The 26,642-nt window shown below is 59.0% G+C and overlaps 2 protein-coding genes across 2 annotated transcripts; one reads left to right on the forward strand and one right to left on the reverse strand.

The window, feature by feature from the left end:
- Positions 1–3,714: 3,714 nt before the first annotated feature.
- On the forward strand, positions 3,715–20,344 carry CHRM4 (cholinergic receptor muscarinic 4). The gene is made up of 3 exons (XM_075425918.1): positions 3,715–3,838; positions 16,784–16,825; positions 17,385–20,344. The coding sequence occupies exons 1-3, from the start codon at positions 3,784–3,786 to the stop codon at positions 18,860–18,862; spliced, it is 1,575 nt and encodes a 524-aa protein (XP_075282033.1). The 5' UTR covers positions 3,715–3,783; the 3' UTR covers positions 18,863–20,344.
- A 340-nt stretch (positions 20,345–20,684) lies between these two features.
- On the reverse strand, positions 20,685–25,638 carry MDK (midkine). The gene is made up of 5 exons (XM_075426080.1): positions 25,521–25,638; positions 22,356–22,439; positions 22,098–22,259; positions 21,844–22,005; positions 20,685–21,428 (listed from the first exon to the last, which is right to left on the reverse strand). Exons 2-5 carry the CDS (start codon positions 22,432–22,434, stop codon positions 21,403–21,405), a joined length of 429 nt encoding a protein of 142 aa, XP_075282195.1. The 5' UTR covers positions 22,435–22,439; positions 25,521–25,638; the 3' UTR covers positions 20,685–21,402.
- Between the last annotated feature and the right edge of the window lie 1,004 nt (positions 25,639–26,642).

The following is a 26,642-nucleotide window of genomic DNA, read 5'->3' on the forward strand; positions in this document are numbered from 1 at the left end:
CTCCCCTTCTGAGTTGGGTTTATTTTGTTGTTGGGCTGATAGACGGATTAGCATTTATCACCAGGCTGACTACCGGAGGGTTATTAAAAGTGATTTGCAATGTAAATACTTTCATCATCAACCACATTTTCTTTAGACTAGGGTTGACTTTTATGAATATTAAAGCCGTGTGGATGGGTTCAGCGGGTTTGTGGGAGTACGTCTGTCGGAGGGAGGGGGGGCTGGCTGCCTGCGCTGTGCTGGGAGATGCAAGCTGGATCTGCCTGAGGGCAAAGGGATCTGGTGCCGGAGGGAGGGAAGCTGCGCGTGAAAGGGTGTGTGTGAGGCAGAAAGAAAACCCGAGTGCCTTGGAGAGGAATGGAAAGAAAGGAGAGGGAGCACGCGAGCGCATGCACGAGGGCATCTCTCTATGAGGGCACCTCTCCCACCCATGCCTATGAAGAAAAACAGGGGCCAGGGCTTTTTCTCTGGAGATCAGCATGGGCTGCCGGTCTGGGGGAGGGCATGCAGAGGGAGGGGGAAGCCTGTCCGGGGCTGGTGGTGAGCGGGTTTGTCCCAGGCAGGGCCCCGTGCCCGAGGCATGTGTCTGACCACGTGTGTGCCCCGTGTGCTGCAGGGATGGGGGATCATTGCTTCTTCACCTGCCTCTAGGGCCTTGGCCATGAGCGTGGGGCTGCAGGACCAGCAGCAAATCCCCCAAATCCACCAGCAGCCACTGGTTGGCTTTAAGTTGTGTACCTGGAGCCGCTGCTGGCTGCCGATGAGGCTGCTGCCTGCTCTACGCTGCGTGTGCGAGCACTGTTACTGGGAATCTCTCAGGGATAGCGGGTGGGTGTTCCCGGGCCCATGGGGGACGTCAGAATAAATAACCCGTAACTGCCTTCCCTGCTCTTCGAGTGCCCGCTCAGTGGCGTAACCACTCCTCTGCCGCAGGGTCGTTATGGATGGGAGCCGTCTCAAGCCAAGCTGGAGCATCAAAGTGGCTGCTTGCCACCGGGCCCTGCATCTCCCACCTCAGGGGCAGAAGGGAGAGGAGTGGCTTTGCCTGTTTCTAGGCATTTGCATTGTTTTGGTGTGAGGGCAATTTTTGAGTTGGAGGAGCCTGACGGAGCGTTCGCAACTGATAACAGAAGAGCAGCAATCACTGACACCAGGTACAGCAAAGCTCATGGGCATGACTAAAAAAAAAAAAAAAAAGACAAAGAAGCCATCCAAAAACAGAGGATGCAAGCATCATGATGCAAAAAAAGGGAGATGTGCTGTTACACGAAAAATGGCCAACTGCAGGAGTATCCCAGATCCCTACAAGGTGACGTGTGCTGGTTTTTGCTCCTCAGGTACCTGCCAGACCAAGATGTGTCAGTCAGGCAGGATGGCAGGAGACTCAGGCTGTCACAGGTCCCAGTCCGAAGCGGGAATAACGGAAGCCCTTCCCTTGCTCGGGTCACTGAACTTGAAGGCAGGTTAACCTCTGGCTTCTGACATGGGGCAACCGCAAGTCCCTCCTGTCCCACCCCACGGCCTGGCACAATGTATCTGCACAGGGGCAGGGTTGGAGCTGGGGTCAGATTCTGAATCCAGTTATGGTTTTCCTTGGCCAGTGCCTACATGGCCTAAGAAGGAAGGTGATGTCGCTTCGGTGAAGGCAAGAGGGGCTGGTGAATCTCGCCGGCAGCTTGTGAGCAGGGAATGTGCCAGTGTGTCAATGCAGAGAACCAAGTGCTCTGTTTAATCGGAATACATATGGGGAGTCTTGCTTGCAGAAACGCTACTTGTTCTGACTAATGAGAGTGCATAAAGCTAGGCTAACACTTAGAAGTTGAAAAGTTTCGTATTCCCTTTAGTTACACATTTTTATCTCCATGACTGATCAGCTTTGGAAGAAGACTTCTCGCTCTTCATTACAGTCTTTTGTCTATCCATGGGGAGCTGTAGTTTGAAACAAGAGTCCAGTCAAACAACCCAACTCCAGAGCAATCAAATTTTCTTTGAAGCAGATATTTCCCCAGTCTGATGAGTTCACCCAGAGCGTGGCAAACTCCTTTTTTTTGGAGGGGGGGGGGGGGAGAAGGAGGAGGAGAGGGTGGTATCTGTTCGAGGTCAGAGCTTTGGGGTGAGGCAAGAGATTCCAATTAACTGGCTGAGGTCTTTGACAGGTTTTGGCCGGTGACTGCAAAAACAGTGTGGGCGGATGTTGAACTGGCAAAAGTCAGCAAAGCCCCACCGTGGCCGGTGCAATCGTGTGGCTCTGCACCAGCTGATGCTGGGAAAGCCTTTGTCTTCTTGGTCCTCAAAGAAGGCAGGAAAGAAAACGAATACCAGTTGACTGAACACTCACTAAAGAAATGCCAGGATCTGGCCTAGGGTGACCAAAATAAAGCCGGTGCATCTGCCTCGCTGCTGTGGCAGGGGCCTCTTGGTGTGCGAAGGCAGCAGTAGAGCTGTGGACGCCATTGCTGAGAGGCTTTAACCTTTCCAGAGTGCAGAACGAAGCACTTGGAGTTGGGGATGTGTCATCAGAGAAAATTGTCTGAATTATCTTAACAATGTTCTCTCTACTGGGATTCAGAAATGCGCCTTCATCTCCAGGGAGAAGATACCAGACTGCAGGATCTGCGGAGGAGAGAGGTCAGACCTGTGAACTGGGCACATCTGGCCAACATGTCAGATAAGATGTTGACACCAAACACCGACCGCTAGTTACGTGCTACCTCGCAGAGCAAGGGATGTAGGAGAGGAGAGTGAGGAGGTAAAGCAGTGGATGGTGGGAACTTGTCTGAGACTGTAATCACTCAAACGAGGGAGAAAGTGGGGCGTTCATTTGTTTGTGTGCATTTATGTGTGTGTGAGAGCTGAGCAGATGGGGAAACGATACCCATGTGTGTCTGTGAGACAGCACAAGTGAGAGGCGGGTGGTGGTTGAGAGAGTCGCCCTAGGTACAAGCAGAGAGAAGGGGAAAGGTGTAGCGGGAGGGGAACGAAGACTTTTTTTTTTCTTCTTTTTTTTCCGTTTGCTTCTTCTCTCTTGACGCTTTCTCACAACTACGACGCAAGGAGAAAGCAGAAGCTGCGGGGCAGCCAACCGAGCGTGCAACTGCCCGACGGTGGTTTTTTTTCGCGGAGGGGGGAACCCCAGCACGGGGTATGAGCTACAGCCCGGCAGAGCGGCCGTCGGGCGCCCCAACGACCGGATTTCGGCCGGATTTCGGCGGCCGGGGAGCGCAGCAAGGACCCTTGTCAGGGCCCCCCGCTCCCCGCCTCGGGGCGCTCCCGGTGCTCCGGGCTGCAGCCAGCCGGGCTCCCCGCAGTGCGGGGGCAGCGGGGGGTCCCGGGGGGTCCCGGCGGCGGGGGGCGGGCAGCGCGCGCTGCCGGGCGGGCGGCAGGCGCTGTCCGCGGTGCTGCAGGGGAGCGCTCCCGACGGCGGGGCCGCAGCCGCCCCGGACAGACCCTCCCCCCAACATCTGGCCGGCGGGGGCGGGGAACCACATCTGGGGGTGTGGAGGGGGGAGAACAGCGGCGTGGAGATTGGCCGCGGCTCCCTGACGTCGTGGTGCCCCCCCCCCCCCCCCCCGCCCGCCCCGGTGCGTCTTTGCGGCGGGGAGGGGGATGCACACATCTGGGGGCGGCACATCTGGGAGCGTGGGACGGAGGGGGCGGGGGGACGACCGGGCCCTCCCCTCCCCCGCCCCTCCCCGCCCCTCCGCGGCGCCGGGAGCCGGGAGCCGGCCGGGGCCATGCGAGCCGGAGCCCCCGACGGCGCGGCGGCGTGCTCGGCTCTGCACCATGGCCGCTGAGAACGGCTCGGCGGCGGGCGGCGGCGAGCCCCGGGGGCTGCCCGGTGAGTCGCTGCTGGAAGGCTCCTCGAACACGGGGAGGGGGGGGCAGGGCATCCCGAGGCCCCCCCCCCCCCCGGAGAGCCCTGCGGGGGAGGGGAGCACGGCTGGAGGGGGCATGGGGCGGGGGGTGCGCACCCCCGGGGGATGTAGCGCCCGGTGGTCGCGGGAATGGGGACGGGGGGGTGGGAGTGTGTGTGTGGGGTGTCTCTCTGCCGACTTTCCCCCACTCCGGGGTGCCCCGTGGGTCGGGACCCCCGCTGTGGTTCACCGCCCCCCGGGATGTGTGGGGTCCTGCAGGGTTGCAGCCCTGCCAGGGCACCGGGACGAGGTCTGGCACCCCCCCTTCCCTGCTCCCATCCAAACCAACACCGCTCCCCGGGATCCGTGGTCCAAGGCACCTCGGGTCCCTCTGGCAGCCTGGGAACTGGCCCTGTCGGCACCCTGCCACGGGCATGCGGTACCCCCGGGGCAGCCCCCCTCCCCCGCCCCCCCCCACCCAGCGGGGAACCCGGGGCCGGGGATATTCACTTCCCTGATGCCTCCTCTTGGAAGGAGATTTGTTTTCCAGGCAGGAAACTACCTGCATGTTTTCTTTGCTTCCCTCTGTTCTCCGAAAGAGTACCAGGGACAAGATCCCGTGTCTTTTGGATACTTTGTCCGCACACTGGGCAAAGCCCCTCTGGCCTGTGTGGCCACCTCCCAGGACATGGCTAGGCAGAAGTCCCCTCACCTCCCCGCAGAGCCCTTTGCCAGGTTGGACATCACAAGAGGAACAGATCTTGTCCCCTCCATCCCAAGGTGGGGATCCCTTCTGCCCTTCGGCCCTTGCTGGCCCTGCTGCACCCTCCCCACTGGTAATGACAGAGCTGCCCTGGGCTGTCCATGGCCCATTGTGGCCAAGAGCTGGGCAGCCCCACCCTTCTCTTCTCCCAAAATAATGACATTGGCTTCAAATCATGGAACAGTTCTTGTCATTTTTTTATACGAAAGCAATGCTGGCTTCTCTTCTGTCCTGCTTTCAACCCCTCTGACTGCTCTGGCCGCATTTTTTAGCTGGTCTTTGCAAATCCCAAGGCTAGACAGATACTTCCCAACCTGAGGAGCAGCCAGTGTTCCTCCGTGCCCTGCTGGCAGCTGGCAAAGGCTGTGGGCTCTGCTCGGGTGTTTGGAGGCTCCCTGCTTTGTCACAGGTGCCTTGAGTGACCTCCAAGAGCAGCTTGACTTCTCCAGTCACTACTTGCAGGATGAGCAGAGTGGCTAGGAGGGCTGGTACCCACCCAGTGGGGTGGCTTGTGGATGCCAGCTGGCACTGTCTGTCAAAATAGTCAGATGTCGGGGTCCTAGAGGCCAGGCTTTTAGTGAAACATTCACCAGTGACAACGCTCGTGTTAAAATCACAGGCGACGCTGAGATGCTTTTTGCTGTCACTGATGCTGGGCATCACCTCTGGCTTCTGACCGCCTTGACTTCTGTGATCTGAGCACCTGCTGCAGCTCTCCAGCCTGGACTAGGCCCCTGCAAGGCATCCCGACAAAGTGCAGAGCATCCGAGGGGGCAATTTCACCCGTACAGAGATCCTAAGAGACAGCGACCCATCCCCAGTTCAACCCTCGCCGGGCTGGTGGCCAACGGGCAGAGCCCCTGGGTGGGGAGGGTGAGGATGGAAGCAGGTATCTGGGTGGGGATGGTGTCCCTGTGCGCGGCAGCCCCCGGGTCCTGCGGCAGCCAAGCCAACGCGCCCTTGGTCAGAGCTGGCAGCAGGTCACCAGGTCTGCCGGACGGAGCAGCAGCGGCCCCGGGAGCGACCCGGTGAGTGGGCAGTGGGAAGCTGGTGGGAGAAGGAGGAGGAGGGCTACCGACAGAAGCGGTTTGTTTATTCACACCAGGGGCATGCCTGTCTCGGCAGGTCAGTCTGTTTTTTTTTGCAGGAGAGAAATGAACTGAAATGATTAATTAATGCTGTGATCCAATTACTCTGAGTTTGCAGAAGGGGCATGGTTTTTCTCTTTAAACTCTCCCCACGAGCATCCTATTGATATCAGGTTTTGTCATGGTTGGGTTTTTATTGTGTTTTGTTTTTTTTTTTTTTAAATTAAAATGACTAACAGCTCCCCAGAAAAAAAAAAAAAAAAACAAAACACCAAAAAACAAGGAATAAAACTAGTGAGACCAGGACGAGTGGCTGATGCAGAGCCATCCCTAGCATGCCTTTGCTGTGGAGCCCTTCTCTGCCCGCTCTGCCAAGCCCCAGCCAGCAGCACCCATGGAGGTGAGGAAGGCTGGTGAGTGCCCAGCTGAGGTGGCAGAGGCAGCTCTGCAAAGGCAGCAGAGAGAGGCGATAGTGAGAGGAGAGGGAAATGGAGGCTGTTTGCAAGGGGCTGCTGCTTTCTGCACAAATGCAGCTCCTCTTTCCGCATGCATGTACACGCAGCAGGAGTTTCATGTCCGAAAGCTGACCCCTTCTCCTTGGCATGCTAAATCAGGGCTTTGACGGGCACCTTCTGGAGAAGTAGGCGTTGTCCTTGAGCCAGTCTGCTCGGCCTGACACGGGGCAATGCCCTTGTTGCTCTCCAGTAAGCCAAGGGTGGAGGGCTGCTTTGCATTTCAGCATCCATTCTGGGCTGGCTCTAAGACTGTGTATTTCAAGGACACGTGTTTTGGGGAGGTGCCAGGGTGTGGGACCTGGCACAGATAAGAAGTGGAAGTTTGGACCGGGTCATTCCCACCTACTTCGCCTCCCCTCTTCATCCCTCTCCCAGCATCCACCGCTGACTGCTCCTTACCCACCTTAGCACCAGTGCCCACCACGAGTGTGCCAGGGGCCGGGCGGGGGGTGGCTCAGCACCCAGGCCATGTCGAAGCCTCTTCAAGCCAGTGTTTGGAACCATGCCAAAGCCATCCCTCTTCCGAGGAATTCAGGTGACCAGTTAGAAAACAGCCGCCGGTTTCTAGGAAGACTCGTGTGCTCTTCTGCCCAGGGCCCCGGCAGGCCAGGCAGTGAGGAGCAGTGAGGGTCTCAGTGGGTGGCTGTTAGCTGACTCATGGCCAAGCAGAGAAGTGTGCCAGCCCTGACCGTCCCCCTGGGAGAGCACTGCCCACCACGATGTCCCTTTAACCCTCTAGGCATCCGAAAGGCTTGCTGCATCCAGACCCTTGAACATGCCGAGGCTGGCCCTTGTGCTGTATTCAGACAAATTCATTTGCTGAAGCTTCGAGAGGGACTTAGGCATTTCCTGGCCAGGGCAAGTGCTCCCTGGGCAGGCTTCCCTACTACACCAGCACTTAGCTGGTGCAGGAGCACAGGGCAGGGTGTCTCACCTACAGGTCCCCCCCTTGATGTTTAGCAGCAGACACACAACCAGCCCCCATACCCCCCCAGTAGACACCTGGGTGTCCCCACCCTGTGTGCGTGTTGGCATCCATCCTTCCCACCTTCCCTGTGGATGGATGAGCCAGTCCTGCTGGGCCTTGGCTCTGGGCCAGGATGCCATCATCTGACCTGGCTTCAGACCTTGAGTCCCCCAGCACAGCGAGCATCAGCAAGAGAGGCTCTGCTGGAGATGCTCCCCTGCCTGACCCCTCATGTGGTGGGCACAGCTGCTCACACCTTTGCTCTGGGACAGCTCCTGGGACCCTCCAGAGATGCCTTCAGCCTGGAGGCTGTACAGCACAGACAAGGAACTCCAACGAAGGCTCAGTTTACACCTTGTCAGATGTAAGTTTGCTGAAAAACAAACCTCACCAGCCTTTCCAAACCTCCAAATGCACTGGCTGAAGGCACAGAGCCTTGTCCCTCTGACAATCCCTGAAAACACTGCTGGAGGTACTGGAAATCGGAGCCATGGGAGCGAAACCAGCCCTCCTGCCTTGCCGTGACCCTGTGTCCCCATTGCCCCTGCGCATTCCGTGCCCCACTTGGTGCATGTGGCAGCAGCTGAGATGCCAACGTCCCCCTGCTCCCTTCCCATCCCCCACCGCCCCAGCGCTAGGCAGGCTGAGACGTGGTGGCGCAGAGGACCCGCACCCACCCTGGCTGCTGTTTCTCTGACTCAGAGAGGGCAGGACAGGGCTGTGGGGAACCACAGGGGCTGTTTGCTTGTCTTCAAGAGCCTCGCAGAAGAGTTTCATCCTAGGTCAGCTGGCGCAGGAAGAGCAGCAGCTGGGAAGTTTGTCCTTTAAAGGCAGGACGCGGTGTAAACCATGGAGCTCCTCAGATGCAGCGGGCTCAGCCAGAGCTACTAACTTGGTACCGAGATATCAAGGCTGGCTGCGCTCTGCTAGCTAGGAAAGCCAGCTGGAGAAGCAGCCCCTCTGCTGCCACGACTGCTGTTAAATCTAATGCATTCCATAGCACCTTGCAGCTTGGCATAGGGGGCAGTGGGGGCTGGCACCAGGTGCCTCAGCAGGAGGCGTCTGGAGGACAGGGGTGCTGGGTGAAGTGTCGTCTGCAGGTTTAAGGCTCACGGCAGAGCTGGCTTGTGTTGGCCGGTTAACGGGTTAACGTCTTTAGGCTCCCTAAGCACAATTAGATTGATTCGTCTGTGGGAAACTCAAAGCTCCAGTTGTGCAATACCGAGGTCTGAAAACATCACTCTGCAAACACGATGTCCCGGGCCCTGGCATCTGCTCCATGTCACGGGGTGGCTCTCTAGAGGCATGCATGGTGCCTTGCTTTGGTGACCCCTCACTCACGGCTCCTCCCCATGTTGATGTTAGCTGGGCCCCTCCACACGCAGCTTGGCGGGCTGGCTCTGCTGCGGAGGCACAGGCATCCTTGTGGGATCTTTGTGTGACTCAGATGGAAAGGACTGTACCCTGCTCCTCACCATCTCTAGTGCCTTTGGGGTAGTTTGGATCGCTGCTCTGCTGGCTGTTACATCATGTGCAACCCCAGTTAAAGCCAAAAACGTGCGTGCGTGCATGTAGACAGGAGTGGAGAGCAATGAAACCCCACTGGCATCAGCCTTTGCCTAACAACAAGCGTGAGTTGCCTGGGCTTGGGTCTGCCTTTCTGCAGCACTTAGGAGCAGCATCTAGCATGGTCGTTTCTAGGCTGCTTTCAGAGCCAAGGTCACCCACCACGGCCCATAAGCAATGGCCGATTCATGAAACTTTCTGCCACTGTGTGCAGCTGCAGGCAATGAGGTGGCTACAGTCCTGCAGGATGCTGCCTGTGGCATTAGTGTAAGGCCATGACAGGCTGGGGACCACTATCCAGCGGTGGGAGTGGTGGCTTCTAGGCAGAGCTGGGCTGCCCAAGCAGGAGAGCTGCACCCTGTGAAGGTTTCCAGCCCCAGCATGGCTCCTGTTCTGCCCAGCCAGGAGCCGGTGGGAGCCTCCAGTGAAGGCAGCAGGGAGAGCTTTGCAGGCAGTATCTCTGACATCTCTCCCTCTCAGAAGAGTTTCATAGGGCTCTTCTGTGGCAGAGACATGTAATCCCACCCTGGCAGCCTGAAGCTATTCCACCTCCTTTCTTGCCATCCCTGCCCTCCTCTGTTGTCTCCGTGACTGGTGATTTCCTACCTTCTCTACTCCCCTGGCCCCCATGCTTCCTGTGCTGCTTGCCCATGCCCTGGGCTCTCCTGTACACCTTCTGCTCTCGCTCCTGACCTTCACTCTGTCCCCTTGCTCAGGGATCACCGCCAACGCCAAACCCCCTGACAAGTCTTGTGACCAAATGGGATCTGGTATTCTTAGTTTCCGTTCCAAAGATTACTCTCTGCTGTCCGTCCCCAGGGCTAGGGCTCTCCTCTGCCACATCCACATCCATGCTGTGGGGCCCCTTCTTTTGCCCGATTTTCTGCCCTTGGCAATCCCGTCCATCAGCTCTCTTTTCTCTCACCCATGCCAGCCGCCTGATTCGCCCTCTCAAAGCCCCACAGAGCCTCACCTTGCTCCGTGGGCCAAGAGGCTCTGGTTCCCACTGTCCATTCCTTAAAATTTCAGATGAGCACCTTGGTGTTTTCCCCTCTGTGGCCGCTCGGCCCTAGGATAAGTTGCTCACAGAGAAACACGGCCCTCCTGACAGCTCTGTTCTGCTGGGGCAACACCGCATCCCCGGCTGCCCGAGCTGCACCCCCATCCGTGGGGACCCCGGAGGGTGAGCACAGGGTGCTGCGGCTCTCTGCACGGGGGCCAACCCCTGCCTTGCCCAGTGCCAGCCCTGGCTCCTGGGGGGTCTGGGGTGGGCTCGCAACCCCAGGTGGGTGGCAGGCACCTGGTGTGGGCAACCATGGCTGTGCGGGGCAGTGGCAGAGTGAAGGGGCTTCCCTGCAGCTGGTGTCCCCAAAGAGGGGCTGACTCCATCCCCTTGCTGTCCCCAAGCTTGGCCTATCCTTGTCGCTGGGGCAGGGAGAGCTGCTGTTCTAAGCAACCAGATCTAGTCTTGCAACTCCCTGCCCTGGTCCCCTGGTCACCCCTCCAGCACCGTCTCTCCCACAGGCATCTGATCCCGGCCACTAACCTCTCCCTGGGGAGAGCCCAGCTAATCCAGGCAGCCACTTGTTGCTGTAACGCTCTCGCTGTCCTTCCCCACTGCTGGCGGAGCCCAAAGCCCTTCCCAGCAGCGGGACCTGTAGCCGCAGGGGGGGTTATTTCTGTTCCACGGCCTTGAAACAGCTGGGTCCTATTAAAGCTTCAGCCCAGGGATATAAAAGAACGTGAGCATCCCTCTGAGGCAGAGAGCATTAATGCAGTAGATGGAAGGGGAGAAGTGTGGCTCTCACCCAGGCTCAGCTGAAAGCCGAGCACCTTCCCAGCCCAGTGGCATGGCCTGAGATCTGCCACCAGCCTGGAGCCGCAGGCCTTGGGGCGAGACAAGGCAGAGGGTACAGGATGGCGAGGATGGTGTACCCCTGGCCCCGCGGTGGGATGCTGCCATGGTGAGCCTTCTCCCCCTGTGATGTTACCCACCGCAGCCGGCGTGGGAGCTGCTGGGGAGCTGCCAGTGCCTGGGAGCCATGGGCTGGGCACGGCAGGGTAAGGCTGGGCTTTTGGCTTGCATGGCATTTGCTGGGTGTGCTTGCTACTAGTATTCCACTGATAGGTTATTTATTGGGCCTAATAATTGAATGACAGATGGTTAATTAATTGTCAGAGCAGCCTGCATGCTGGTATGTTATTTATAGGAGTGACTTTTAACCACTTAAAAATACTTTCTTACCTATTTGCTTCTTGCCTGGTAATGCTGTGGGTAGATGGCGTGTGGCCCCTGATGAGCTGTGTATGATACAGGGCACATTAGGGATACAGGTAAGCTTCGGGGGGTCAGTTTTGGCAGGGGAGTACAGCTGTGCCAGCTGTGGGATGCTGGAGAGTGTTCTGGGCTGGGTGCTCCTCATGTGAGCGGCTCACAAGCGATGTCTCTGACCTGCAAGCCCCTCTCACAGCTGGGTGCACACTGCCTCAGACAGGGTACCTCGGTTTTGCTTTGAAACCCAGCGACAGCCGCTGTGTTACAAGCAGCGGTGAAGGCAGGGAGGCTCTGGGGTGGGTGATCAGGTTAGATGACTGCAACACTCGCTTCTGGCCCCGGACACAGGAAATTTTCAAAACCTGATGCACGAACTCACGTGCTGAGCGCAGCAGGGGGGGGTTTCTCCAGCCCCCTCACCTCCCCCCTGAAAGCTGGCAGCTCCCGCGCCGCTGAGCTCACCGCTTCTCCAGTGTCTCTGGGAAAAGCCGTCAGAGACTCCCAGCTTGTGGGGACAGAGGAAGTTGTTTTTCCTCATCAGAACCAGCTGAATAGCAGAGGAAAAAGAGGAACAAATTACTCTGAGGAAAAATAAAATGCCCAGATCCACCCCATACGTTACTGTTAAGGAGCAATTCCTCCGGTGCGATGGCTCTGATCTCCGGAGTAGGATAGCGGCTCCAGGGGCCCACCACCCCTCAACATTCTGGATGGGTGCCAGCGCAGCCACCAGCTGGAGCCAGGAGGGCAGAGGGAGCCCTGTCATCTTAATGCAGCAAATCCTGCTGGCTCCTCAACTCCTTTCTGTTTTCCTGCTTGGTTTATTGCCTTCATCGCTGCCGGTGCGGAGGCACGGGAGCAGCCTGACACCAGCCTGGCAGAGCCCTCCCCAGTGGGGCAAACCCAGGCTAATTCCCTGCCAGGCACAGGGCCCTCCTTGATCCTCTCCCCATATGTTGTATTTCGAAGGTGCCTGTTCCCGGTTTCTAGGAGCTCTATTGTCACACTCTTTGAGCTGTGTGAATCTGTCAACCAGAACAATCCTTCATGAGTGTAAACTGGTGCCATAACTCAGGAACTAATTAATGGCTATTAGATAATGCAGTTAGCACCACAAACTGTCACCCTCGCCCTAAGTGTCCCTTCACGTCATGTGCATGAGCCGTAAACACAAGTATCTGTTCAGCACCTTCTATCCCTCCCCGCTTTTCTAATCCCTCTTCTCCTCAAATTCTGGTTGTGGCTGCGCTAACTACCCAGTCCTGCATCACATCAGCATTTTGACATGATGGAACTAATCCTGTTAAGATTTTCATCCTCTTGGAGCTTTTAGGAAGGCCAAGACAAGCAGGGGGCTGGCAGCAGGGCTGGCCCAGCTCTGTCCAACGTCAGCGCCAGAGCTGATGTGGCCTGCACCCAGCCAGAGCAGGGGGTGATGTGTGTCTTCCCCTGGGATGTCCCTGCGGTGGAGGGGGCCAGCTTCCCTCCCTCCTGGGGTCAGACAGCACCCGGAGCCCCACAGGGTCCATACAGCCAGGGGCTGGCAGCCACGGCCACCCCATGCCTGGGCTTGGGATCTCTTCAGCTTTGCCTTCCAAAGGGCTGATTGCACGCGTGCAGAGCAAAAGCCCATCTCCTCTAGGAGCCTCTGGGAAAATAATGGTTTCTTTAATTCCTCTCCCTCCCCTATGAACATCTTCTTCCCCTGACCAGCGTGTGAGCGTGGGGCTTGGTTTCTGGTGGCAACGCTTGCGGAGCGCGCTGGGTGCATGCACAGCCCTGCTCATTCCCAGGCGGTTGCGTGAGGGACAGGGGCCATGGAGGGGCACAGGGAGCAGAGGCAGCGGACACTGGGGCAGCAGGGCTGCTTGCTCCAGGACCTCACCCCACAGCTTGAGGTGCCACAATCACACAGACATGTGTAAATACCAGCCTCTCCTGCTGCCTTCACCGTGTCAGTGGGCAGGGCAGCCGGCTCCTGCTACGCGGGGAGCGACGGGGAGGGCAGGAGCGAGCAAGACCCTCCGTCCCAGACAGGTTCAGTGCTTGATCACTAACTGCATCCGATGGAGTACCTGCCTCTATCTGAGGCAGATTTTTTTGGTATGGGATGACCATCAGCAGTCCACGACGGGGCTTTCTCCTTTCCTACCTGGCAATGGGCTGCAAGGCGCTTTGCAGGGGCTGAAGGCTGGGGAAGGCTTGCTGGAGTGACACGCAGGTGTGCGGCAATGAAATAACAGGAGCTTTCCGCTGTGCCTTTGGATGTCACCCTGTGACTGAGGAACTGGGGCAGGACTAGCTTTGCTCTCTTGCTCTGGAGCTGTCTCCTCACCTGACAGTGGCAGCACTCATGATCTCATGTAGCGATGGTGACCCTGCTGTGCCAAGCACTGCCCAAAATAGGTGGACCCCACCCAAATGACAACATTCTCTGCTTGGATCTGTGTCTGCCTGTGCTTTGTGTCTTCATCCACAATATGCAAGATGTTGGGTGGGAAGGGAAAAGCATTTCCCTGCTTTGAGGACACGCTTGTTGAGTGCTGCAGGGGCCACAGAAACTCTTAGATGGAAAGATGTTATCGGTGAGGAGCTGGAGGCTCCTAATTACTTCGATGGAGAGGAGAAAACCAGCCATAAATCACTGCCAGAAGTCCTAGAGAGGAAGGAGGCCGGTAATGGAGTTTGCTGTAGCTGGCTGGTGAGAGCGGGTCTGGGAGAGCAAGCACCACAGACAAGGGCCAGCGTGTTCACAGCGAAAAGCCAGCTGGTGTCACATGTAGGGGCCTCATCCCCAGGAGCCCTTCTGAAGTGGCCTCTGGGCTTTGCCGAGGCTGCATCTCCCCCCGTGGCTGTGGTGCCAGCATGGAGGCAGGGGCCAGAGGGGGACGGAGACGGGGAGAGTGATGTGCTATGGGGGGGGGCCTGAAGGGAGAAAGAGGAGAAATGCGCTCTTGAAGGTGCAGGAGTAGAGAGATGGGCACCGGGGGCACGGGGGAGGCATTCGGTGGGGCATGGAGAGGTCCGTGGGTGTCTGGGGGCTTCACAGCACTGGGGACAGTGATGCAGCTGGTGTGAGAGTGGAGATGGAGCGTCACGCTGGTGAGCCATCGCAGCACTGCAGCTCTCCTGCGTGCTCCCTCCCTTCTCGGACACATCCTGAGGTGCAGGCAGAGCTGGGGCTACGAAGGGCTGTGCCCCAACCCAGGTCCTCCCTGCACAGCCTGGGTGCCCTCCATCCCCATGGGCAGAGGGGAAATCAGCCTCAACAGGCTGGAACCACTGCTGCTGCTGCTCGAGAGGGTCCCCCAGGACAGAGCAAGGCAAGTTTATCCCGAGAGGGGCTGGCAGGATCTATCCTCAGGGCCTGTGCAGGCAGAATCCATGGCTTGGTCAGCCACTCCGAGACCTGGCAAATTCACAGCATCCTTGGCCTGCTCCCAACTCTGAGCTGCCTGCCCTGCTCAGGGAGGCAAAGGCAGCGCTGGGGTGTGCTGGCGAGCTCAGAGGGGGTGTCCAGGACAAAAAGGAGAGACAGCAGGATGGAGAGAGCAGAAGATGGGGAAGAAAAGACGGGGCCTGGCAAAAAGTTGTTAGGGTGTTTGAGGTGAGGATGAGTGGTGTGCGTAGCTTCCGGCTTGTGCATGTTGTTGTATGTCTGTGCTGCGCTTCTCTTCACACCCTTCACCATTTTCAGCCTCCCTCCCTCCCACCCTCAAACGGGGGATTGCTGCGGTTTTGCCCTTCAGTGGAGGCTCATTTTCAAAGCACCCCCTGAAGCCAGTCTGAAGTCACCTCTGTCTGAGCACACCAGTTTCCAGCACGACCTCTGGGTGGCATCCAACGACACGCGAGTGGGGCTGCGCTGGCCTCTTCCTCCTCCGTTGCCTGTCACCTGCACACACGGTTTTACGGAGTGGGGCGAGCTGGACTTTCTCACTTCGGGCAACTGAGAACACAAGCCTCCGTCAAGGCTGATAATTAATTAAATGCATTTGGAAGAGGATGTCAGTTCACAAACTGAAGAGGAAAAACTGAAACCCTCATTTAGCAGAGATGAAGGAAAGGTTTCTTTTCAAGATTTTCAAATTCTTCCTGGAAGAGCTGGGGTAGGTGTCTGGTTGATTGCTAGCTTGTCTGATCGGTTTGATTAGCTGTTACAAGAATGACAGCTAAATCTCCCCATCTCATCAAAGCGAAGAATTTAAAACTCATTTCAATTGTACTGAAACCAACCCCCAAACTGCCACGATTATATATCTCTAAGTCATTTTATGCACTTATCACCTCTTCTCATATCCCTGGCTGCGTGCCCAGGAATGATGGCAGCAGAAACTGCTTTTCTTCTCCCTTGATGCACCCCCTTCTGCTTGGAGCTCAGTGCAAAGCCGGGCAATGCTGCTGGGCTTCCTCACCCCATCAGTATTTAGCATTTAGTATCTACTGAAGGGTGTTGCTTTCTTTTCAAAGCACTTTGTCTTCATGGGCGATGCGAGGATAATAGTGTAGAGGTATTTCTTTGGCCCTCACCCACTCATTTCCCCTGCACATGTAGGACAACCCCAACCGCTGTGGCAGCTGTAGCCTTGCTAATGCAGAGGCTGCCTTCACGGCTATGTTGGTACCCTGGCTTTAGCATCTCAGCAGCCATGCTTCTGTTTTCTCATATCACCCCTTTAAAAAGCAGTTATATCAAAACCTTGACTGTTTGCTGATGGTAGAAATCTCCTACCCTCACCACAAATGAAAGGCAAGGGCATTTCTTTTATAAGACTTTAAAAATATGAACCGATATCAAAGCCTGCCAAACCCTGTTTTGATGAAGAGTGCGTTAATGGTGTGTTTATACATTTAGCAAAATCAGCTTCAGGAGTCACAGGTGCTTGGAGCCAGTGCCGTTACCCAAGGCAGCTTGCAGAGCCACACTGTGCCAAGTGCTCCCGCTGCGCACACCGGCGTGGATGCCTGCCCGCTGTGCCGCTCCCCGCTGCGCCGTCAGCAGCAGCACCCATGGGGCTGGGTGGGCAGCCCGGCGGGACGCCCGCACTGGTTGGAGCTTCTGGAGAGGCTACCCTTGCTGGGCTGGTGGGGTCGGGATCCCCCAGCACCCAGGGTGATGGCCCAGCAGGTGTTGGGAGCCTGGGTGGTGTGGGAGAGGCGGGTTGGATGGGAAGCGCCTCCTTCCAGCCCACCTCCCCCAGGCCCTTGCTTCTCCTTCTGCTTCCAGGAAACTGCCCTTCATCCCAACACATCAATTTTGGTCCACTGACTTTTTTTTTTTTTTTTTGTAAGGTCCATTCTCCTCTTACCTTGGGGTGTTAACCACAGGCATCTCTGTTTGGATGAAGGCAATCTTTCTGTCCATAATTCTTGCCGCCTTTTGTAAATAATTCCGTGTAGCAGGCTGAGATGGCTGGGTTCACCCTGCACATCTCCATGGCCAGTGTGGCTGCAGCTGCAGTGTGATGTGGGACTGGTAGAAGGCACCAGCATTTCCCGGCATCATTGGTTGATAGCACTTATGCAGCCCCTTCCCTCTCTCGTACCGGTTGGGGCTGGGCTGTGAACCAGGCCAAGCCGAACCACGCAGTTTCAGGCTTTTTTTGGATTTTCAGCATCTGCCTCCAAGCAGTTACCCCTTTGTCAAGGCCACCTCTGTTGGAAAGATTGTTCTGCCCTAGTAAGACGCTATGGGACTCGGATGAACTCCTCAGGGCTGAAGCTGTAATGTAACTTGCTGTTTTGCCTGTTCCAGATTTCATCTTCCACAAGGAGCTGTTTGCTGCCAGAGACACAGGTGAGCTGAGCAGACCATGGCATGGGCTTTGTGGGACCCTTAGGGAGGTGCTTTGGGAAGGCCAGAGTGCCATGCCTGGAGCATACCATAAACCTGCTCTTGTACCTGGGGCAGGGCACCAGCTCCATGCCCTGCTGTCCTTGCAGCGAGCACTGTGTGTCACTGCTCGGTTCCACAGCCCGCTTCCTCCTGCAGCCCCTTGGCCTCTCTGTGTGCCTCCCTGAGGCACACCAAGGCTGTGCTCCTGCTGAGAGGTGGTTCCTGGCCCTGCCGAGAAGGGAACATTGCACCCTAGCCAAAGGGCTGTCCCCAGCTCTGTCCGTGCTGCTCTCCCTGCAGCCCCATGCGTCTCCTCCATTGCTAAACTGGGACACAAAAAATGCCTTCAGAGAGCTCCTGGGGAGAAGGCTGCAATGGCAGAGAAACCCAGTAACACCAGGAGGTTTTCGAGCTCTAGCCAAGAGCAGTGCTGGCCTGGGAAACTGTGGAGGCAGCAAACGCTGCCAGCACGGGCCAGCAGGTATGATATTCTCCCTTTCTGTCACCGCTCCCCTTGCAGATCCCATGCACAACCTCTCTGCTCAGCCCTGGCAGGCGAAGATGGCCAACCTGACCTATGACAACTTCACCCTGGGCAACCGCTCTGAGGTGGCCATCCAGCCTCCCACCAACTACAAGACAGTGGAGCTGATTTTCATCGCCACAGTCACTGGCTCACTCAGCCTCGTCACTGTGGTGGGGAACATCCTGGTGATGTTATCCATCAAGGTGAACCGCCAGCTGCAGACTGTCAACAACTACTTCCTCTTCAGCCTGGCCTGCGCAGACCTCATCATTGGGGTCTTCTCCATGAACCTCTACACGGTCTACATCATCAAAGGTTACTGGCCACTGGGGGCCGTGGTGTGTGACCTGTGGTTGGCCCTGGACTACGTGGTGAGCAATGCCTCTGTCATGAACTTACTCATCATCAGCTTTGACCGGTACTTCTGTGTCACCAAGCCCCTGACGTACCCAGCCAGGAGGACCACCAAGATGGCGGGGCTAATGATTGCGGCTGCGTGGATATTGTCCTTCGTTCTCTGGGCCCCTGCCATCTTGTTCTGGCAGTTCGTTGTGGGCAAGAGGACAGTCCCTGAGAGGGAATGTTACATCCAGTTCCTCTCCAACCCAGCAGTGACCTTCGGCACGGCCATCGCTGCTTTCTACCTGCCCGTGGTCATCATGACGGTGCTGTACATCCACATCTCCCTGGCCAGCAGGAGCAGAGTGAGGAGGCACAAGCCTGAAAGCAGGAAAGAGAGGAAAGGCAAGTCCCTCAGCTTCTTCAAGGGGCCCCTGATCAAACAGAATAACAACAAATCCCCCAAGAAGGCCGTGGAGGTGAAGGAGGAGGTGAGGAATGGGAAAGTGGATGACCAGCCGTCAGCACAGACAGAGGCCACTGGCCATCAGGAGGAGAAGGAGACTTCCAACGAGTCCAGCACAGTCAGCATGACTCAGACCACAAAAGACAAGCCCACAGCAGAAATCTTGCCAGTGAGGCAAGGACAGAGTCCATCCCACCCCCGGGTGAACCCATCTTCCAAGTGGTCCAAGATTAAAATTGTAACCAAGCAGACTGGGAGCGAATGTGTCACCGCCATCGAGATCGTCCCCGCTAAGGCAGGAGCCTCTGATCACAACTCCCTGTCCAACAGCCGCCCGGTCAATGTTGCCAGGAAGTTTGCCAGCATCGCCAGGAGCCAAGTACGGAAGAAGCGCCAGATGGCAGCGCGGGAGAAGAAAGTCACCCGGACCATATTTGCTATCCTGCTAGCCTTCATACTCACATGGACTCCATACAATGTGATGGTCCTCATTAACACCTTCTGTGAGACCTGCGTACCTGAAACAGTGTGGTCCATTGGCTACTGGCTCTGCTATGTAAACAGCACCATCAACCCAGCCTGCTACGCACTCTGCAATGCCACTTTCAAGAAAACCTTCAAGCACCTTCTCATGTGCCAGTACAGGAACATTGGCACAGCCAGGTAAACTGGCACTCAGGGACCACTTCAGCAACTTTATGGAAACCCTTTCCTTTGCCAGGGGAGGGGTGATTGCAGATGATGCCCTTCATCCAACACTGACAAAGGTCCAAGGCACCTCCGAGCTGCAGCTCCTTCCAGTTACCCTGGTCCTAGAGACTAGCTTGGGAAGCCAGTGGGAAAGCTGGTGGCAAGAGGAGGAGATGTGGTCACCAGAAGCCCTCCCCAGCTCCCTGCTCATGAGAGGCTGGCCAAATGGCATTAGTGTTTGTCCTAAGACTGGATGACTCTTCTCCCCCGGCTGACCATCTTCAGGGCATTAGAGCTGTCTGCATGCAGACAGCCTAATGCTGGAAGTTTTCAATAGGCTTTTAAACCATTTATTACCCAAGAAATGAAAAGAAACCGGAGCCAAACATTTGCCAGCCACTTTGGACCAGGCTAGCTCAGTCATGCTCATGGGGTGTCCTGCTGGCCCAGCCAGGCCTCCTCCTGAGGCGGTCAAGATTGTGCCCTAGCAGATGTGGCAAGGTCCTTCCTTTCCTTTGAGAACATCCTCACCCAGGGACCTGAGAGTGTGTGAATTTTTCCCTGGGCTTCAGCTCTGCTCGCCTCTTCGTGTCCTTTCTGCCCTCAGGCAGCAACTGGCTGGATAGACAGCCAAACCAAGCATCTGACTCCTGGGTGCGGACCATGAAACCCAGTCACCTCCTACAATGATGGAAACTAAAACTGCAAAGAAAAGGGGTGATAGGGTGAAGGACTTCTCTCCATGGCCCCAGGGAAATGTGGGCCCTGAGAAGTGGGCAGCAGCCATAATGAAAATAACTGTCCTTGGGAGGGACGGGGCGGGGACCTGGGGGTCTCGCAGGGGTTGGGAAGAGGATCTGCAATGTGGCTGAGGTGCCCCCTGTCTCATCTGGGCTATGAGGTGGTCCCTGCTCTCCCCATGGCGGGTGTGGGAGGCCTGATGCCTGCTCCAGGGGTGGGAGAGGATGGCAGTGGCCCCCAGCCCCGCTCCAGCCCCAGCGAGGCTGAAGGAGCTGGCTGACGAGCTTTGTAAATGGATGCAACTCTGTTGTCGGTGGTGTGGCAGAGCCCTCAGCATGCAGGCTTCAGCCAGCATCTCCAGCCCCCCTCCCAGCCCACCTGTGTGTGCAGCCCAGACCACCCCAGGGCTGCTCGGCGTCTCCCAAAGCCGGGTCTCTGCAAGTCTTGGCGGGCACAGCTGGGCGCAGCCGAAAGACGGATGGGTCCGCGCTGGCACCAGCAGACTCCGCGTCTGTATGTCCTTCGTGTCCCCACACCGGGGTGATGCTCTGCAACCTGGAGAACGGCTGCCCTGGCCCACCCGGGGACCCCTTCCCCACCACTGCCTTTAGGGCAATTCACATAGCGGTGCCCAAAATGCCTGGTGGGCTTCAGGTTTTTTTTAAACTGTTACAACCACCGCCCAGCCTACCCTGAGACAAATAAAGACCTCGGACCGGAAACCACAGGCCATGCTGTGAGAAGTGAATGAGTTGTCCACCGGTCACTACTCCACAGCTTCCCAGTGTCACCCAGCGGTGACATTTCCCACAGCATGCAGACGGCAGCCCAGTCCCTCCTTCCGAGAGCACAGGGTGGGCAGCCTGGAGCACTGCCAAGGAGTGGCCGTGAGGGCTGACCCATGCATCTTCTCCAGGACCGTGTATGGTGGCACCCAGGCCACCGCCGCCAGCCGCACAGTGAATCCACTGCTGCTCCCCATGGGGTAAGCAGAGCTGGGGTTTGCTGGGGTTTCCACCACAGCAGCACCTCATGGGGACGGCGGGTGGGTTCCAATATTTCTTTTTTTAAAGATTTTTATTGGAAAAGAAAACAAACCCCATTTTCCAAAAGAAGTGAGAGCTCCCACCCAGCCCCAGAGTTGGCGCGTCGAAGGCAGAGGGGCTGCTGCCCAGCACCCCCCCCACACACAGTTAGAAGTGATGGAGGAGAGGGGACGTGGTGGTTCCTGGGGATGGTGGCTTTGTTTTCCCCGGCTGCTGCAGGGAAGTCATGACCCGGCTGAAGGGATGCTGGAGGAAGCCCCTCGAGCTGAGCACAGTCCTCCTGGGAGTAAGGGGCGTGAGTGATGGGGTTACTCGGGCACTCAACACCCAGCCCTTCCCTCCGGCACCAGTACCCGGCCGAGGAGCAAGGATGCTCCTGGGCTTGCCAAAGGATGTGCTAAAGGCAAGTCATTTGTGCCAGAGGGGGGAAAAATACATGTTCCCATCCCAGCTCTCCAGGCGCATCCCAGAAAACCCCAACAACAGTCAAGAGGAGGCAAGTGAAACGCACCAGCCGTGGCGGTGGGGCAGCAGGGAGGGGGGGCAGCCCCTCCTGTGGGGCAGGTGGGTTTGCTCTCTACAACACTATCAATTAAAACAAGGCATCTCAGTGAAAGAGGAGATCACAGAAAGAGGAAGGAGAGGAGGAGGAGGAAGACGAGTGTGGGCTGGCTGCAGCTGGGTGTCCAGCCCCGTGTCGAGCGGCCGATGAAGATGCTGGCTTCCCGCTCTAGTCCTTCCCTTTGCCCTTCTTTGCTGCATCCGAGAAGCACAGGAGACAAGAGTTAGTGTGTCTGCTGGCAGCTCACCAACCCTCGAGGCGCTGCCATGGCAGAAATGCAGTCAGCATGGTGCAGGGGCCACATCCCCGCAGGCAGCCTCCCCCCACCACACAAAGCCACGTTTCGCACCAGCCCTGCTGAGGAGAAGGGGAATCCCTGTCTTATTGAAGCTGGCTGTGACCTGGGGGAGGACTGGGGTTTCCTAGTGACTCCTGCATCCCACCCAGCCAGCAGCTGGACTTCAGGGCTGTCACATGTGCTGATGCAGAGGGAAGAGCACCCTACATGATCCCCCACACCACCAGAAAGCCCAGTCCTAAGTGGTCAAGCTACCCCCTGCCTGGGGTCCCAGCAGGACCATTCTGGGGACAGGAGTGGTGGGGACCGACCTTTGGACTTCGACTTGATCTTGGAAGAGCAGGGCTTGGTCACATAGACGATCTCCTCGCACTGGGCATTGTACAAGGCTTTCTTCAGGATGCCGGAGCGAGTCTTCACGCCCGTCTGAGCACTACAACCCCCCCAGCTCTCAAATTTGTACTTGCAGTCAGCTGGAAGAAAGGGGATGGGCATCAGAGCCAGGCGTGAGCACCAGCCACCCAGCCCAGGGTGGTCCCCAGCCACCCAGACACCGCACACCCACCGCCAAACTTCTTCTTCCAGTTGCAGGGGATCTTGCACTTGAGCTTCTTACTCTCCTCTTTGCAAGTCCCCTCACGGTAGCCCAGGCCGCAGTCCTTGCTGTTGGGGACACAGGGTCCCCAGCGCCAGTCCTCGCACTCGGAGCCGTCCTTCTTCGCTTTCTCTGCAAGGGAAGGGGGAGCAGGTGCTCACTGCATGGGGGAGCGCACCCCAGGCTGCCTCCCGCCCCACCGGCCCCCCGCCCTGGGCTGCCCCTCACCTTTCTTGTTCTTGCCAGCCTCAGTGGTGGCGGCCAGCAGGATCAGTGCCAGGAGGAGGAGGAGGCCCCGGACCTGCATCCTGCCTGTGGAGGAGGGAGAGGGTGAGGCGGGCGAGGGGGTCGGGGCGCGAGGCAGCAGTGAGGAGGGGGCACGGCAGGCTGCAGGCAGCTGCACCCATTACACACACGCACTTGTGTGTGCGCACGCGTGTGTACATGCCCATGCCCAGCCTCCTGTCACCCATTAGTCTGTGTGCATCAATTGCAATGGGAAGGTTAATTGCGCGGCTCAATAACCGCCTCCGGCTAGGGAGCTGTGGGGCTGGGAGCTTGTTCCCATCCCAGCAGCCCCCCACTGCCCTGCATGTGACCAAAATGCTCTCCGCGGGGACCCCCCTGCACCCACATGGCAGCTGGGGAAAGTCCTTTGGCTGGGTACATCCGGCACCAGCCTGCACCAGGGCCCACGCTGCTCCTGATCCGCCCCCCCCAAAGCAAAGCATCCCCTGCCTGTCTGCTGGCAGCAGAGGTCCTGCTCACCGCTGCATCCCCAGCCCCTACCCTCCCTGTCCCCAGCCTCTGCCCCCCCGTATTTCTCCATGGCTCCTTTATCCAGCACTCCACACCAAAGAGCTCCGGGACCGGGGGACTGCAGCTGCCATGGTACCTTTCTCCAGCTCTGGAGGAATCCAGGAGGGAAAGAAGAAAGCCCAGCAAAAACAAACCCACCGCCACGAGGGGTCTGAGGGCTAAACCAGCGGATTAAACACAGAAAAAAGTAGTGCCCACAGCGTGGGAGCTCGCTGGAGAGATGGAGCGGGAGAGCTGCGCCCACTGCTGGCACCGCAGCCGCCAGCACAGCACCCCTGCGTGCAGCGGGAAGCGTGCACGCATGTGCATGCGTGTGCACGCACCTGGGAGCGGATCAGGGATGAGGGTGCACGCAGACAAGGGTGCAGCTCCTGGGGCCCTGCCCGCCCCAACCACGGTGGCCCTGGGCCAGGAGACGGCTCCCCTCCAGCCACCACGGCGAGCCCCCGTGGGACGCTGCTGCCAGCACTGGGGTCACCAGCAGCGCAGCCGTGCAGAGCCGGCATCTCAGCTCTGGCAGCCCCTTCCCCCCTTCCCTGCTGCCCCAAGGCTCTGCTATTTAGGATGACACCCGTATCTGCATGGCAGCAGCCACCCAGCAAATCCATCACACCTGCCCTATGGTGGGCTTGGCAGGACCGCGATGGAGAGGTCAGGATGCACCACGTGTCCCAGGGGAAGAGCCCCGGCTCAGCGCTTGCTCCCTGCCCCCAGGCTCTCCGGGCAGCGTGCTGGAGAGAGCAGCTCCCCGCATTATTCAGGCTCCAGCACACTCACCTTTCATGCATCCGCCACCGCGGAGCTGCCGGCTTCAGCCCGCATTGAGCTGTCACAGGGAATTACACAGCCCGCCTGGCTGAAGGCGCAGCGGAGGGGGTGAGGTCTGCCTGCCCCCTCGCCCAGCCCAGCCGGGAGCCATCCTGCCGAGCACGGCGCGGCTCAGCCCTGTTCCCAGCCAGCTGCCTTCAGTGGGGGCCAGAGCTCAATCCAGAGAGCAAGGCTGCGGCTACGCTGAGTTGCTTGCACTCCAGACCCACTTTCTGTTGGGGCAACACCTCCAACACCCGCACTATTCGCAGCATCCCCCTGATTTCAAACTTCTTCCAACCTTTGCTGCAGAGCATTTCCCTCTGCGCCTGAACTGCCTCCCAGCCCAGCACCTTCCAGTTCGGGTCCTGCGGACGTGGCCTCTGAGCGCCCAGAGCAGACAGCCCGGGCTGCCATGCTCACCCCTCCCTCGCCTCTGGGCACATACGCCCTCCACTCCCCATGGCACCGGCACTGTGGGGCCCTGCCGACGTGTACACAAGAGGAGAGGGTCCAAGGGGCAGCCCAGCTACACTCCAGGGACCCCTGCATCTGCTCCCAGGCTCTGCCCAGCACAGCACGTTGCCCAGGAAAAGTTCCGCAGGGATCCTCAGCCATGGCTCATCCTAAAGCATTCACAGGCGAAGGGAGTGCAGTTTTCCAACCGGTTTCCCAAACAGTCTGATCCCTTCTTTGCCAGTCAGCGCCTTCAGGCGTGTTCCCACAGCGCAGCTCCTCCCGCATCCCTGCGGGGCCCTGGCTCCTCTCCTGCTCGGACCCCAGCTGGCTCTCACATTGTGCTGGTCTCTCCCAGTGACGAAAAGTTATGGGACAACACCAGAAACGGGCTGCGCAAGCCTGTGGAGCCTGGCCACACCATGGCAGACCCTGTTTCCCCTTCCCCTTCCTCCTCCAGCCGCTCTGGGTCTGGATAATCAGCTGATGCTGAAGCAGAGCCCGAATACTCACCGCTGTGCTGGGAGAGCCCGGACCCCTCTCCGGACCCTGCTCAGGGCCAGGCAGTGCCACCGGCAAGCGCTTCTCCTGGCGCGGGCCACACCACCCTCCCCAGCTCCTGCCCCCCGATGCCCCCCGGGAGCGGGGCGGCTGCCGGGCTGTCAGCCCCCTTGCAGCCCCTCTTCCAGCAGCCGGACCTCTCGGCCCGGCTGAGGTCGCGGCTGGCTGGGGCAGAGGTGGGCTCAGGACTGCTGCCCTCCCTCCCTCCCTCCACCCCTCGGGGGGCTGAGCTGCTCCCCAGCCCCCGGGCAGGGACCCCAGCGCCGGGGGGCACCCAGAACCCCTCCAGCAGCAGTTTCCCCGAGGCCAGACGAGGGGAGACGGTGCTTTTCCCCGGTAGCACGACCCGGAGCCTCTGCGGGAGGTACCGGAGGGGAGCAGAGCCCCGGGGGGGACGGGGGGTCTGACCTCCCCCTGGAAGCGAGGAGAGGGTGCTGCGGGGGGGAAGGGGTCGGCTCCGCGTTGTGGGGCAGCGCGGGGAGCGCCCTGCCACGCTCCCTCCCCAGGGCAGCCGCTGTGCCGTCACACCCCGGCCGGTCTCCCCCCGTAGCCCCCCGCCATCCCCCCGGAGAGGCTGGCGGTGGCGGGGCCCCCGCTATGGGGCTGCTCCCCACCTCCCACCACCCGAGCCCCCCGGCCCCAATCGCCCTTCCTGCGGCTCGTCCCCAGCCAGGGCCACGTCCCCCTCCCCGGGGAGCCCCCACCCGGCGGGGGGGGGGGGGGGGGTCGGGCGGGGGGTCCCGTACTCACCTGCGGCGCGGGGCGGTGCGGGGCGGTGCGGCGCTGCCGCCTTTGTGTGCCGGCCGCGTGCCGAGCCCCGCGCAGCGCACAGCGGCCCCTGACGTCGGGCTCGGCTGGCAGCGGAAAGCTGGGTTTTCAGCCCAAAACTCCCCGCAAGCTCCTCCTCTGCCCCCCGGCCAGGCGGAGGGGCGGCCCCGGGGGGCGGGGAGGGGCGGTGGGGTCCCTGCTCAGCCAGGGAATGGGCCGGGCTCCCCGGCACCGGGCATGTCCCCCCGCGTCCCCTGCCCTGGGCGGGGTGTGCCGCCTTCCCCCGGGCTCCAGGGGTCTGAAGGGGTGCCAGCCCCTCGGCCGGGCTAGGGCAGGGCTCCCCCGGGGCCCGCCGCTCGGAGACGCGCTGGAAGACGGCCCCTGGGGCACCCATGGGGCCACATGGAGCCGAGGGAACCACCCTGCGTCTCCACCAGCTCCGTGTCCCCACCAAGGCCGCTGGCACTGACACACCGAGCCTTCACCGGCTCTGCCCCTCGTGGGAGGGTTCAGGGAGGGGTACCTGCTCAGCACCTGAGCAGCACATCACCTTCGTGCTGGTCCGGGGCATCTCCCCAGCCCTGTCCCTCGTGACCCGCCGGCCCCCAGCTCAGCCACGCTGCACCGCGTCTCCTCAGACCAAGCAGCGCCATGAGATTCGGCTGCTGGGTGGGGACGAAAGGCTCTTGCAGACGTGACTGCTCCCTTCGCCCCCCCCCCCCCCATCCACCCCCTTTTCTCAGGAGGTGAGGAGAGGCAGGGGCCAAGTCAACGCTCTTCTGGAGTTACCAGCCAGAAAGGCGAGTGTCATGCCAGAAGAATGGGGCTGTGGTGGGGAACGGAGCCATTTTTCCACCCCTCACCCTGGAAAAGGCCACTGAGAGCAGGGCCGCCACAGGTGGTGTTGGGGGGGGGGGGTGTGTGTACTTTATGAGCTGCTTCACAAGCAGGAACCGCTTTCTGAGAGATTCCCACATTTAACTCGCACCCTGCCGGCAGTCTCCTGAACATCTGCAGACGTTTGAAGGAGGGCTGGCAACTGCAGGAACACGTTGTCTCCCCTGCCCAGTGCACACTCTGGGCATGCTGGGCTGTGCCTCTGGG

The sequence above is a fragment of the Opisthocomus hoazin genome, chromosome 7 (assembly GCF_030867145.1).
Source record: "Opisthocomus hoazin isolate bOpiHoa1 chromosome 7, bOpiHoa1.hap1, whole genome shotgun sequence".
Taxonomy (NCBI): domain Eukaryota; kingdom Metazoa; phylum Chordata; class Aves; order Opisthocomiformes; family Opisthocomidae; genus Opisthocomus; species Opisthocomus hoazin.

Coding starts and splice junctions, on each gene's coding strand:
- CHRM4 (XM_075425918.1), top strand. CDS start 3,784: ATGGCCGCTGAGAACGGCTCGGCGGCGGGCGGCGGCGAGCCCCGGGGG. Junction 3,839..16,783: donor CGAGCCCCGGGGGCTGCCCG/GTGAGTCGCTGC, acceptor TGCCTGTTCCAG/ATTTCATCTTCCACAAGGAG. Junction 16,826..17,384: donor GTTTGCTGCCAGAGACACAG/GTGAGCTGAGCA, acceptor CTCCCCTTGCAG/ATCCCATGCACAACCTCTCT.
- MDK (XM_075426080.1), bottom strand. CDS start 22,434: ATGCAGGTCCGGGGCCTCCTCCTCCTCCTGGCACTGATCCTGCTGGCC. Junction 22,260..22,355: donor GGCTGGCAAGAACAAGAAAG/GTGAGGGGCAGC, acceptor CTTCCCTTGCAG/AGAAAGCGAAGAAGGACGGC. Junction 21,429..21,843: donor GATCAAGTCGAAGTCCAAAG/GTCGGTCCCCAC, acceptor TCTCGGATGCAG/CAAAGAAGGGCAAAGGGAAG.